This window comes from Anser cygnoides, chromosome 2 (genome assembly GCF_040182565.1).
Source record: "Anser cygnoides isolate HZ-2024a breed goose chromosome 2, Taihu_goose_T2T_genome, whole genome shotgun sequence".
Classification (NCBI taxonomy): Eukaryota; Metazoa; Chordata; class Aves; order Anseriformes; family Anatidae; genus Anser; species Anser cygnoides.
The window spans coordinates 144,556,594-144,571,439 of record NC_089874.1 but is presented as its reverse complement, the minus strand read 5'-3'; the positions used below and the strand labels follow the sequence as shown (position 1 = coordinate 144,571,439).

The 14,846-nt window shown below is 37.2% G+C and overlaps 1 protein-coding gene across 3 annotated transcripts in view; it reads left to right on the top strand.

Moving 5' to 3' along the window:
- The first annotated feature begins 3,012 nt into the window (after positions 1-3,012).
- Positions 3,013-14,846, top strand: part of ANGPT1 (angiopoietin 1) — a 184,405-nt gene continuing 172,571 nt past the window's right edge. The window contains exons 1-3 of one of the 3 annotated variants that reach the window (XM_048068717.2): positions 3,013-3,209; positions 3,850-4,015; positions 5,496-5,758. In XM_048068717.2, coding sequence (XP_047924674.1) covers positions 5,729-5,758 — 30 coding nt within the window. In that variant the 5' untranslated portion in view covers positions 3,013-3,209; positions 3,850-4,015; positions 5,496-5,728. Of the gene's footprint in view, positions 3,210-3,849; positions 4,016-5,012; positions 5,759-10,471; positions 14,392-14,846 lie in introns of those variants that run through there. The other 2 variants (XM_013180022.3, XM_066990654.1) reach the window with 2 other exon arrangements.

Here is a 14,846-nt window from a genome sequence, read left to right as displayed (position 1 = left end):
AAATGTAAAAAATAATGATTGAATTTATCCAAGACCGATAACTAGAGGATTCTGGGGGCATTTCTTCATCCCCCTCAGTGAATGACAATGAATTTATCTGAATTAGTCTACATGCTTTTACTTTACATGTGTAAGCTCAAAGATTTGTTACAAATATAGGAACTTGTTTTTCCCATGTTTCCAACAGCATGAAAATAAGTTTTCAGGAAACACCTAGGTCTCTTCACTGCCATCAGATTTGGAAAGAGTCCAATAAAGCTTTTGCCCTGAGAAGCCTCACAGCCTCTGTGTGAGACAAAATTCAGACAGGTCATAGGGCATAACCAGTAGTCCAGATGTTTTTGTGGTAAACCACCAGGTTCTTTTAAGAGCTGATGTTTTTTGGCATGCTGTTAATCTTCCCAGCTGTTTACTTGTGCCCAGGTGTGAAATCAAATCCTAGGAGAAATAAAATTGTGGGCTGCAGTGTGACTCAGCACCCATTACTGTACTGCTTTGATGGAAGGGTCTGGCAGGCTGCACTACATGGGATCATACCTTCGGTATGCACATGTAAATATACAAACTTCAGTCCTGAGGGTCGATTTATCTGAGATGACTACTAGCTTGTTCCCAGGAGAGCATGAAAAGAAACCATACAGGTAGCAGGAGAAAATGTTATTGCATGGCCTTCCCCATCAGCTGCTCTCAATACCATGCCAGTTCTGTACAGGCATGAGAGAAGAGAAGCAAATCTTGTATGTCCTTTTCTGGTCTCAACACAATGGTAAATTGGGACCAACTCCACTGAAGTTACTGGAGGTACATTAGTAGGTAACCAGTTAAACGTATGGGACTTAAGATTCTAGTTTATTCATTTGATTTTATATATGTAGAATGAGGTTCTTTGGAATGCACTCTAGTGAGAAAAAACAAACAAACAAAAAAAACCACACACGCATAAATGTGTCCTACTATATAGCCATGGTTTATGTAGAAATAAAAGCCTGCTACTTATACCTGTTAGGGGCCATTCTGCAGTGACTTCTCTTATACACTGAGGAAGTGGAGTTGGAGTAATTCCAGTTACAGTGTCAATGATGCAACTTTATTGTAACTCATCTGCAGCAATAACATGTATTGCATCAGAAATGTGAAGAAACAGAAACAGATTTTGGTTTCCTAGTATTTGTATCTGAACTTTGAGTGTGCATATGATTCTGTGACAAAAAAACATTAAATCATTTTAATGTTAGATAGATGGGAACTGATATCATGTGAATGTAACCTTTATCTGGTTGTTGAATTTCTATTTCTTTTGCCTTGTAATATTGATTACAATATTACAATTTTATATAGCTGCTAAATAAACAATGTGTATGAGACTTTGCATGGTCTGGGAAGGAAGCCTCTGGATCCATCCCTTCCCTGTTATACAAAAAGAAGAGTTCAGGAAATACAAAGCTAGTCATTGTGTTGGAGGAAGTGGTCTTAGGAAAATAAAGTAAACATATCCATGTTCCTATACTGTTTCTGGCTGAGTCACTGATTTTCTGTGCAATTCTGGACAAACCACTTGTATTATATCTATACTACATAATGAAACATCATGAAGAAATACCTACAGTGACTTTGACTTAATTGTGAGAATGTTTTTTTTTTCCTCACTTCATGGAATTTTTCAGGTTTTAAAAATCTGGGACAGGTCACACAGATCATGGGGGACTGTGATAATAAGCTTTTTACTTATCACTTGAGGTAGAAGACAACACACCATTGAAACTCTTGTGGCAAGACAGATTACTGTTGTTTTCATTATGTTTTGGTTTTGGAAAGAAAAAGGTAAATACCTCAGTAGGAATAGGGAATTTAATTAGAATAGGATAGGATAGAACAGAACAGAACAGAAAGTAACAACTCTTCTTATTTCTGAACCCCATTTTCCTTAAGTAAAATGGAGTTTCTTAGAAAATTACACTTTGGAATTAAGTGTCTGTAGACCTGGAAATAAGATTTTTTTTTTTCCTGTATATATTACTGCGCTTTTATTCTTGTATTTTTACTGTGCATGCATGGGACCATGAACGTGTCAGGGAGGAATGTAAACTGAACTTCACCTGGCTGATTCAATATTCTTGTCTAAAAAGTCATAGAATCATAGATTCATAGGATGGTTTGGGTTGAAAAAGACCTTAAATATCACCTAATTCCAATGCCCATGCCATGGGCAGGGACACCTACCACTAGACCAGGTTGCTTAAAGCCCCATCCAACCTAGCCTTCAACGCTTCCAGGGATGGGGCATCCACAGCTTCTCTGGGCAACCTGTTCTGGTGCCTCACCACCCTCAAAATAAAGAATTTCTCCCTAACATTTATTCTAAACCTACCCTCTTTTAGTTTAAAGACATTATTTCTTGTTCTATCACTACATTCCCTGATAAAAAGTCCCTCCCCAAAAAGTCGTTTGATGTTGCTATATTTGATGGAGCAGCAAGCTGACCATGGTGCTCCCCTTTTCACAGGACTGGGAGCCTCTATATCTGTGCATCTAGGGACCCCAGTGGCTAGCTCAGGCTCTGGTACCAACAAGAGCAGCCCCAGAGCTTGCAGAGTTTCACTGTAGCCAACAGAGATGCTGCCATTTCAGCCATCACTCTCAGTCCTTGCAAAGATTCATGTGCATCCTGGCACGACTCACGAGTCCTATTCTCTGCCTCCCCTTCGGTCAGAAGATGTCTCAGATGCACTACTCCACAACACAGATGTGATCACAATTTAGTGAGGGGTCTTGTCTTTCTCTAGTAAGGAGTATTTTTGTGCAGTGTACTGATCAGAGAGTCTCCAGCTTCTGCATAGCTCTGCCTCATGTCCCCTGTGATCCATCAATGTGAGGCCTGGGGCTGAGACTGAATCTGGTTATAAGAGGCAGGTGCTGGGGCAGGAAACTAATCAGGAGACAAAAGAGAAAATGCTAGAGATGCTTGATACCTACGTACTTCTTGAAAGTCCTTGTGGGTGCTGGCCCTCAGGAGAGGAGACAGAATGGGAAGAAAACATTGCCTCAAGCCAGTAGGATGGGGCTATGCAGTAGCACTAAAGTGCTCCTGTTCTGAGAGCTTTTCTCACCAGGAAAATAGCAGGTGTATGTTTACAATCTGACTTTCCCATGTTTTCATGTGAATAAGTCTGTTTCCCAAATACCCTGCAGAAAGTGAATGTGGCACTTATGTAAGTAGTAGCATTTTAAAATGTGAACTAAAATCTAGGAAGCCTTTTGTACACCCACCTTTGCTATTTCCCTTTTATCTGCTTTGAGGCCCTTCCATAAAGTCCTCTTTTCACTTTTAAAAATGCATGCATTGTTACCACATTTGTAGTCTGGTATTTTTGCTGTTTCTTATAGGGAATAACTGTATTTATGCTAACCCTTCATCTTCATGTATGATCCTACAGTTTTCTGCCTGACTAAAGCTCTCTGATCTTACATGAGCAAATATCTCGCGATTACATTTCAAAATAATTGCACAAAAAGTGTAATAAGCCACAGCAGAACTAGGTCTGGAGAAATGTGAGAAATGCTGTGTGAAAGCAAGAAAGCAAGGTATGCAAATTTGGTTTTCAGAGGCAGAAAAAGCACAAAGGTGGGCTGAACAGTTCAAAGATGGAAGGATATTCTGGTTATGTTAAAACCTACAGTAGCATTGGTGTTTTGACCTTTGCTTTTTATTCTTTCCTGTTTTTTTTTTTTTTTTTTTCTTTCCCTCTATTGGGCTCACAGACATTTTAAGGCAAGCTAAGACATTTTAATGTCTCTACATTATTATAGGAGATATTTCTTATTGGTTCAAATGCAGTGCTTTCTTTCCAGATGCGAGATGAAAAGCTTCCACCCCCAGGTTTGAGTAGGAATAGCTTTCTCAGGAGCAGGACAGATGCCTGGTTAAATATTCCAGGCAGTTACTTCAGAATGAATTTGGAGTTGTGATAAAGGTGACAACTGAATAAGCACTGAAGGTGCTTGCGGTTAGTAACAGGTAGGTTTCCTTACAGGTAAAAAAACATTTTTTTTTCTTTCTCTCTCTCTCTTTTTTTTTCTTTTTTTTTTTTTTTTTAGTTATGTGTTATTCCTATTTTCTACTTTCATCAGAAAAATTATGAAAAGTGTCCTGCACAGGTGTTGGTTGATATTTATATAGCAATAGCAAATACTAGAATGAAACACAGATCCAAATGTCTCTGAAGTTTAGGAATATTCTGTTTCTGTTTCTAATCTGTGCATTCTGGATTTGGCTATAGAAAACACCAGGGACATAATTTTTATATGAGATTGTGGTAACTGTTTAAGAAACTATCTTTTTTGAGGAAGTTGCCCCTGAGAAATTTTCTAAGTTTCTACATATCATGAGGGATCCCTGCAGAACCTATACAGACTTTCAGACTTTCAAGTCAGTAAAAGTGTTTTGCATGTGATAATTACATAGGGGTACAGCAGACAATCTGGAATAGCTCACCCTCCATAACTCGATGTTTAATAATTAGTTACTTTATTTCTGAAGCAAAATACAGAAAATTATAATCCTTCTGAAGTGCCATATCCCATTACTACTTGGTAGCCTTAATTTCATTCTATCCCGTATAATGCTCTCTGTAAATTCTGCTAAAGAAACACAATTGTCTTTAAAATGCAGCTAAAGTATGTGAGGGTTAAAAGTAACTTTTTTCCCATAAGTGTCATGCTCCTGACTTAGAATTCTTTAATGGATACTGAGCAGCACAGAACTGAAAGTATTTTTAATTTCAGTGCTTTGTATATTTACAGAGGGATTACAACAAACTTCTACACTTTATCTACATTTTAATAGGTCAGTGTGAACATATGAAGTGTATTAAGGTGGACTGCCTTACTTATTAAACTTATGTAAATTCGTCAAAAGCCCTTAGCAGTTGTATGCAATAGGGGCTGGAACGCCATGCATGATTGAGGTCATGCATCCAGCCAGTTTGTAAGACGATCCCTCTGCACTGAGCCATCAGCCATCCTTAGCATAGGGGCGCACTCATACACGCATTCCTGTCAAGTCATCTTGTGAAAGGCTGCTTGCTTCCAGCTTGGCTTGAATGTGCAACCTTAATAAAACTCACTGAAGTCTGAGAGAAAATAGCAGTTCTGCTGCAGATAGTGTAGGGGAAAGAGACTGGGATATGCATATGCAGCTGACTAAAGCAGGCTACATGCTGGACTGTAACAGAGAGGAAACAATAAATCTTAACTACTATGCAATAAATATTCCCAATTTTAACTAAGGAAACTATTCTCATAGTGAAATTTTTGAAAAAAGAAACAACTATTTATCCAAGCTTGATTATTAAAGTGCGCTTCTCCACTCCGTTTTCCAGAGACTTTAAGGGAAATTAAGAAAAAAAAATAAAGAAAGGAAGAAAAAGTTTTTCTAAGAGTAGGAAAGGAAAGTAATAGTAACATGTCAGTTTTCCTTTCCTTTGCTTTCCTGGCAGCACTTCTTGCTCACATAGGCTGTAATACTCAGCGTCGGGGTCCAGAAGCCAGTGGGAGAAGATTTAACCGGATTCAGCATGGGCAGTGCACCTATACTTTCATTCTGCCAGAACAGGACGGGAACTGTCGTGAAAGCACGACAGACCAGTACAACACAAATGCTCTTCAGAGAGATGCTCCTCACGTGGAACAGGATTTCTCTTCCCAGAAACTGCAGCATCTGGAACATGTGATGGAAAATTATACACAGTGGCTGCAAAAAGTAAGTGTTTCTTTTTTCAGTTCTAACTAAATGGATATTTATTTATTTATTTATTTATTTATTTATTTATTTATTTATTTATTGGTGACGCTTATGCTGTTCATAGTTTTCATGAGTTTCTATAAGAAAGGAGTTTAATAAGGATTTAACTCATTCATGGCTGTGTAGGAGAGAAATCTCACAGCCAGAGTGTACTCTTCTAGTGGTATTGCTGTCAGGAGCAGAATTTTCTTCACATTACTGAAAGATGCAATTTCTTAAAGCTTTATCTCCAGAGACCATGTATGCTTTGTGAGCCAGTGTATACAAAAATATACCAGAGACTCTTAGGACAGAACTTACTAAGTAGTCTTATAAACTCTACTTACAGTTCACAGATTCAGAGCAGATGTCATGCAGGATACCTGCTACTCTGACAGCAAAAGTGTACATTTAAAAAAATCAGCATTCATAGACATTGTGTTAAGAATATCACTGCTCTTCCAGAAGTAAATCTCGTGATTATTTCACCCAGTTAATTGATGGAAGGAAAGAAAAAAAAAATAAAAATATGTAGGCATTCACACTTCTAAATCATCCCAATAAAACTTTTAAAATGTGTAGAGTACACTGGACTTGAAACAGCCTGTTTTAATTTGTGTGTGTTCTCTCTTAGAAAGGGAAAAATGGGGTGGAAGGTGGTGCAGTAAGTTAACAGAAGCAATTCTTTTTAAGAATTTGTGCCAACTTTCTAATAAACTTTCCAGTATTTTGTATATGAGATGAAATTCGGGCCAGAAAAGACTTAAATATTTAAATAGCTTTACTCGTGTGAGCAACCCCATTCACCCTAACACGATTACTCACTTGAGTAAAATTACATACCCTGAAGGATATTGTCCATGCCTCAGTAATGGAAATGCCTTGGGATAGCTGACAAGTAAAAATAAATATATAAACGCCTTTGTGTCTTATTACTTGTAATATTCCTATTCTTATTCTGACATTTTGACCCGGCAAAACTTAGAATATTGAGCAACTGGTGATGCAGCTTGTCATGTAAGATTGCACAAGAATATTGCTGTATGCACCCATTTGATGGATAAATGATTTAACTGTAACACAAGTTCATACTAAGAATGAACATCAATGAAAAGCTAATGAATATTCTCCTGGGTTGGCTAAAAATTCATATTAGCATATTTATTGTTAATTATCTCAATTACAAGTTTGGGTTTGTCCAGACAGTATACGATATAGAAATATGTTAAAAAACATGAACAATCCTCTCCATCCCCCTAAGCCAACTAAAATCTTTAGAGAGAATTTGCTGATCTCTTGGTAAATTAATTGTGCTCTTTGCATATCTGGCTCTAGAGAGAAATGACTCTATCCAGTAAACATGTGACTATAAAACAAAATATAAGCAAGTATTTATTTTTTTCAGACTACTTTCCTCATTATTTAATATCTGGGTCTGGGGAATGTAAGGCTGGAAATGAGGGGACGTCTTTTGTAGAGGAAAACATTTTTTAAGAAATTATTTTACTGTACCTTGGGAGGCTGAGGCAAGTACTGAGAGAGGAAAATTGTTATCTGTGTTTATGTGTGCACATGATTTTGCTTGAACAAATTGCCTGCTGAATCATGCTTATGAGACTTCACTTATTCTGTGTTTGTCCACTAGAGACTGAACTAAGATCACTGTTTCACTGTGAACTGAACAAGAAGAAAAATGAGTCTCTGGAGTGTGTATGCCTGAGTTAGGGTTAGTCCTCTCACACTTTGGAGGGAAGTGATTGAACAGGTAGGAAGCTCAGTGAAATGGTTTTGTATTTGAGGACTGTTTTCTTTCGCAGTGATTGTAAAATGGGCTGTGGGCAAAACCACCCCTCCTCCTTCCCTCCCAGCCCCCAGCCCTCTGCTCCCAGGGTGTTATGTGAAGCCAGGCTTGTGCATGTACCCCCATGCACCAGCTTGCCCTGGAATGAAAGGACCTGTTTCTCTGTGTGATGGAGTACGGCTCACTCTGAACAAATGGGTCTGATGCAGCTCCATTATAGCATCTCTGAATACTGCATATGCTTTGTTGTTGTTGCCATTACAAAGCATCTCAGCCATAACTTGCTTCCTTTCAAAAGAAACATAATGTATTCATTTACACTTAAGCATTATGTAGATATCTTGCATCTCATTTTTATACTCTGTTTTAACTTCCCCCCAAAAAACTTTTTATATCAGATATAACTAGTGCTATACTAAGTAGTACCTTACAATGTACCTGCTATAAACAAGATAAAGAATAGTTAGTAGTTATAGGTCTGTGATTGGAAGTGAATAGTTATAATAAGAAACAATGTTTGTATTTCAGAATATGAGATATATTCTGACTTACAGAAAAGAACGATGTCTATTATGCTATAATTATGCTATATAATCTATACAACTTTCATTAAAATTGTACATAAGCATTGTATGGCAGAGTGAATTACTTTCTTTACACAAATGCTAGCCTGCAGTATTTATTTAAAAAGTTTGTGAAAGCACAATTTGTTTAATAAACTGAATAGCATTTTAAGTTTAAATGGTTTTCCAGTATATCTAAACTAGCAGATTTATAGAAGCAAAATAAGTTTTGTTTGTTTTTTAAATAGACTCTTTCACCCTCAAAACCAAAAGTGCTTCTTTGATGACCTACTAGTTTGATTCTAGATAAAAGTGCACTTCCTTGGGGAGCTGATTACAGGCAATTAAGTCCCAGCCTTGTCCATTAACATTTGCATATCTGCAGTCAGTGTAACTGGGATTGGCTGGCAAACCAGGGACACAGCAAAATGCTCTGTGCAGAAACTGCTCGGAAGAAGATGACTCGGTAAACATTTTTAGAGATTTTCCTAGAACTGTTTATTTTAATACCGGATAACTTTCCCCATTGTTTAAGCTTGAGTTTCATTTCTGCAATATGTTTATACTAATAGATCAAAACAAACAGTTCATCACATTTTCTTTCTTGCAGTAACTGACTGGCACACATGATACTGTTTGGTATTTAATTGCAGTGTCTAAGTATTGCCAAAGAGGAGTTACACAAAATGTTATCATCATGTCTTGCTCTGGAACTTTCTCTTAGCTTGGTGAACTTACAGTATCGATGAACTCGGTATACATGTACTATAGCTATATAGACGAGTGTCATACTTAGTCAAAATAATGTAAATTAATACAAAATTAATTAATGTAAATTAATACAAAAATAAGTGTATACTTAGTCAAAATAATGATAATAATTGCTATTGCCATAGAAAGTGAGCTTTACATGATCCACTCATTCATTTTTCTGATCCTTACCTAAACAGAATATCATAAATATTTCAAACAAATGCTTAATCGTTATATACTACAAGAGGCTAACACAGGCATACAACCTTGAGTTGAAAGTAAACCACAATTATTCTAATACACCAGTATCTAAACTTAGATTTCTTTTTGATTCTCTCTGCAAATATTGCTGACATTACAACACTTAATCAAAATAAAGAAGCTTCAGCTCACTTCTCTTGCCCTTCAAAGTGTCTATGCTGTCACCAGATATAAGGGAAGAAGTACAAAATGAAGAGTTGGATTCTGTCATTAAAGAAATAAATGATGAGCAGTTTTTCTGGGGTGTCTGTATCTCTTTCATAATTTCCTTTAAAGTTTATTCTTAACATATTTTTGAGAAATTATTTGTCCATGGCACCCTCTGTGCTCTCTGTGCTCTCTGTTGACTTGCATTTTGCAGAAATAACACTCACTTGGGTTTCAAATACCTATAAGGTAATTAGTTTTTGAGGGATACCAGTCACTGCACAGAAGAAACCAGCTTCTGGAAAGATTGTACACTCAGTGTGTGCTGTGGCTCTATGGAAAGTCTGCCCTCCTCTGTTGTCTTTGCCAGCAGGGCCTAGCACAGCAGGCTCACGTATGTGGAGTGGCTGAATTTTGCTTTGGAATTTAATTTGGTTTCCTGAAGTTGGGAAGATTGCATATAAGACACTCTTGATGTGAAGATGGAATAAATTGGAGTAGAGCTTGCCCCAGAGTGGCCAACGTCTAAAAAGCTGTCATAATAAGCTATGGGGATAATCTATATTAATATAGATATGGAAGTGGCCATAATGAGCAGTGAAAAATTTTGTCACATTAAAAAAACAATATTGCCCAGTTAAAGTACAGCAAGAAACAGAAAAAAATGTCAATTTTATTAGTAGTTATGCTTAAGCGGGCATTTTGTAATGTAACATGTGACCTTGAAGTCTACATAATATTTGGATGTTAAGTGTAATCAAAAGAGATCCACGATGAGCTCCTGTTAATTTTCACAAATAAATCAGACCATCAGATTTGGAATCTGCTATTCATCTTGTATAAACGTTACTAACAGGACCACAGAAGAAATAGCTTTCCACTAAATCTTTAATTTTTCAAGGTAAGCCATGGCTAAAAGGAAACATTGAGAAATCATTATCCCAAACCGGCCACTAACCCTCTACCTGGGGTTCAGCTTGAATCTGGATTTCTTGTCTAGACCCAGAGGCTCTTAACTGTTCTAGGTGCTCCTTTTTGCCTTGAAGTCAATGAATTCTCAGATCCAAAGCAAAGCCTCATCCTAATGAGATTTAAAGTGTAACTTCCCACAAACAAGCTGTAGAACAAATGGAGGGATCCAAATTAGTGGGATTACTTAAATAGTATACACTACTCAATGAATAAGTATATGTAAAAACTAACCTTAACGATCAAGAATAAATTTATTGAAACAATCTAGCTCTGAGAAAATTCACATCTGAGTCTAAAAATAAAATTGCCTATTTACCTCCAAAAAAGTCTCATGACTGATAATATGCCCGCATTTCAAAAGTTTTTTAATGAAACTGCTGAAGTCCTCGGGACGTTCTAAGAAAGAGGCAAGACGTCAAACATGGAAATGCCTGAAAGCGTCACTTTACTGAGGGGTAATTTATCTGACATTTTTTTTTTTTAAGAGGTAGAAGAATCAGAGAAGTAGACTGAAGGCCAGTGGCATATGTTGCCCCATTTGGTAGCAAATGACTTAAAAAATATTTCCCGTGCTTGGGCAGAAGGCTTTATCATAATGTGCAGTAGAACCTGACTGTGTTTATTTTCAGTGATGACTGCTGTAATTAGGAACTTTTTGGTAACAATAAAATATTACATTTATTAGTCATCAGAACTGTGCAACCAATGTGCCCAGTGGGAGATCTCATTTGGAACACTGAGAGCTTTCCTAAACGAAGCTGATGTAAAGCCAATGGCGTGTCATTTCAAGGGTGCTGAGAACTCATTGTTCCCATTCCCTTCTGTGGTTTGGAAGCTGTCTCTACTTCAAAGTGTCGGGTGCCTTGGAAAAAAGGCCCATGTGGGAAAAGTGTAGGGCTGGGTATTTTAGGCCTGGATCATCCCACCCAAACTTCTGGCCAAAGCCCAGAGATAACTAAGATAGTTTTTTCTTTGCTGTGGGGAATCTCTCAGCTCTGTGTCAAGAGACAGTAGCAGGCCCAGAGGAAGAGCCAGCCATCTGAACCATCCCGTGGAAGTCCCTGCTTCTCTTCATGGACTCCAGGGAAATCCTGAGCAGCTCACTTCCTGATTTAAATACCTCAGTTAAGTGGGATAGATTTAAGCTTTACTCCCTGTCCATAGCTGTAGCATAGACTTCCCCTGTGGCTGCAAGGAAATCATAAACTTTAAGTATTTCTGTTTCCTTTTTCTAACAGAGATATTGTAGTACTACTCAATTTCACAAGGCTGCTGGGAGGCTTAATATATTTTTTTGCGTGTTGCTTTTGGAGTCATTCTGGCGGAAGGCATTTTGTGCTATTAACAGTTTATGTACGATAATAATACAGTGTTTAGAGAAAGTGATGTGAGATCAGAAACTCTTTTGAAAGGAAATCTATTTTAAAATGTGTAACTAAAATAGTTAAAAAGTAGGCAAACGCAGTGAATATGATTCTGTAATATTGAGTATATTTTTTAGATTACAGTTGAGTAAATGGCTTATAGCTGAGACAGCTATATTCTATTCTGTATTAGCTATGTTCTGCTAATTGTGGGAAAAGTTCTCATTCTTACAGTATTCTTAAACCCACTCCAGCAGCTGCAGTTCCATCCTGTTTCATCTAAGGTTGATATAGGACTTCAGCTCAGTCTTGCACAGATTTTGAGGAAGACTATTGAGGAATGGATAGTTTTTCAGACCTATTGCTACCAGAAATTTTGAATAAAGTTGTCATTATCAAAACTGGGCTTGCCTGTGTGATTTATTGCAGACAAATCCTGAATGGTGAAGATAATTGGCAACCTGTTTGTATTCATTTCAATTTACAACGCAGCTTAGTTCAGTCTTCTCTGCATTTGCTGTGAGTTGCAAACAAGGAAGAACTAATAAACGAGGACCTTCTAGAACCACTGTCATGGTTTTCGCTGTGCTGTGAACCTCATCTTCAGCACCAGAAACCCAAGTGTCTTGAATAAACAGCTCTGGTTAAAGTCTTCCCAGTAGCATAAGGATTTCCTCTCGTTAAAGTGTTGAAGTTTGATCAGGAAAAGGAAATTGAAATAGTATCATATTTCATAGGAAGAGTTCTTTTTCTTATGAAACAAGCTGTACTTTAACACAGGGTTATTGTGTAACCGCATGTGCATATTTTAGACAGTGTTATGAAACACCACTGTGGTGAATACTCAGTTGGAAGGGTAACTTAGAAATGTCATAAATTGCTGCACGTCTACACTACATTCTCATTAAAGTTTGTGCGCAAAGATCAAGCTTTGCTATTTATTACCTTAGTTGAGAATCAGGTTAATCTCAAATAATTTAAGTCACTCCTACATTGGGATAAGAAGCCTGCCCAGGGACTTGCACCAGTATAATTAACCCTTTTTAAAACTGATGCAAGTTAAACTAGTACAACTTTCTTGTCTAAATATGACCTAATAGTGGGGCTCTGCTAAATATTGTACAAACATATGGGCATAGACATTCAAAGCATGACAGATATGGGGTCAGCTGGAAAGATGCCCAAGTTACATTACCATGCATTTAAAAAATGATTTGCTTTTGGGATTAAAACAAATCAAACCAAAGAAAAATGAGTTAAGATAATTTTACAATCCCTCTGAGGAAGTCATATAGGAAATCAGCATTCTATTAGACATTGTAGCTACATGAATAAAGTAAGTTTCTTATACCTCCTTAACTCACTTCTAGCAGCAGAAATGAAAAGGAAAGAAAAAAAAAAAAAGAAAAAAAGAGAGAGAGAGAGAGAAATCTACTAAGAAAAGTGGGAACAATTAGAACTATGATAGTTTTATAGTGGAATACATATGTCTTTAGTAAGATATTTTAAAGGTCTGCCATATGGTAGCACACAGACTAGTCATATGATCTGTTACTATTCCCTTCTAAAACAAGAGAGAAATAAACTTGAAAGTGTGGATGCAATTTTACTTGCAGTTGGAAAATCTGAGTTGAAGCTCCATCAGTAAAAAGTCCTGACCCCAAATTGTGTAAGAATCTGAAGAAGTTCTTTGCCTTGGACACCTCTCCCTGGTGCCTGAGTCTGTGCATATGTGCACCCATGCATATATACATATGCATGTATTTGATTTTTGGAGTGAGTGTTGTTAAGGTACACAAAAATCCTTTTCTAAGTATCGTGGCTTAAATCCATTTCTACATTTTATACACATTTACCTGCTGTTGGAGGTTTTGTTTTAAAACAACCTTCACAGCCATAATTTGTTTGTCTTAAAGAGGAAAACATTACTTTTTATATCATTTATAGTTTGGGCCATTGCTAAATACCTACTTCAGATACCGCCTGGAACTGACCTGTAGGTTCAAAACAAACAAACAAACAAAACAACACACACACACACATACACACACACAAATAATAGAAGGGTTGCTAGCAAGATAAAACCTTGTGTATTATTCATGAATTAATTCTGTGTGAACGAGTCCTCATACTATGTTGCTTGTAAGTTATGTGTGCATTTGACACTGTCCTTTTGAGATTACATATGAAGCAAGAATTTTCATATATTCTGAAAAAAATATCGGATCCAAATACTGCCCATCCCGTATACATTTCTGTCCTTACGTGTTCACTGCAAGACAAACCTAGCTGTGCTTTGTGCCTTTGCAAATCAAAGCTGTGCATGGCATCTGCTTCTTTAACAGGACTTGGCATAACTATACAGTTCTAATTTTTCCTCATGTCTTCTGGGAATTTTTATTTATCAGAATAAATTCTTGCCATTTGACATGTTTTGTCTAGTTGTCTTGTTGCAAATCGTGTACCAGGCTTTCCTTTTGCAATAAGAATGTGTGAGGACAACCAAAATCCACTTGTTCCAGTCTGCAGAACAAGTTCAACCAAGATCCACTTGTTCCAGTTAGCAGACCCTGTTCATCCCAAGGATTTGGGTTCTGGCATGCTTTCTTCTCTCTCTAGACCAACGAGGTGGATGGGGGTTGAGAGATTACCCTAGAGATAGGATAAGCTCTAAGTATCCCTGCCAGGAAATGAAGGCAAGACTAGAGAGGTATGGGAGAACTGGAGATTTGGAGCAGATGACCTTAAAAGGTAATTTCTCTCTTTTTAACAACACAGCTCCTTTCACACTGCAGCACAAATGATCAAATTGGTGCTAATCATTTTTGAATCTAAAATCTATTTCTGCTGCAGGCCAATAATACCAGACTGATCCTGCCTACTTTTACAACCAAATTTCCTTTAAAGGCTATCTGTTTGCCAGAGGATTTTCTTGAAAGATAGTACCTATGTTATGAAACTTCTGCCTTAGGGATCACATCATTTTGGAGGCCAGGCTTTTAGTTTCCACCTCCTGGAGGTTTTACAGACAAAAGCACTGGCATAATTTGGGTGCACCTGCCCCCTATTTTAAATGTTACAACAAACTTTCAGCCATTCTTAAAGACTTTCCAGCCTTCAGAATTATTTTCTTACTTTCTGACTGTGGGTAAAAATAAATAAATAAATAAATAAATAAATAAATTCTCAATGTGTAAATTTACTAT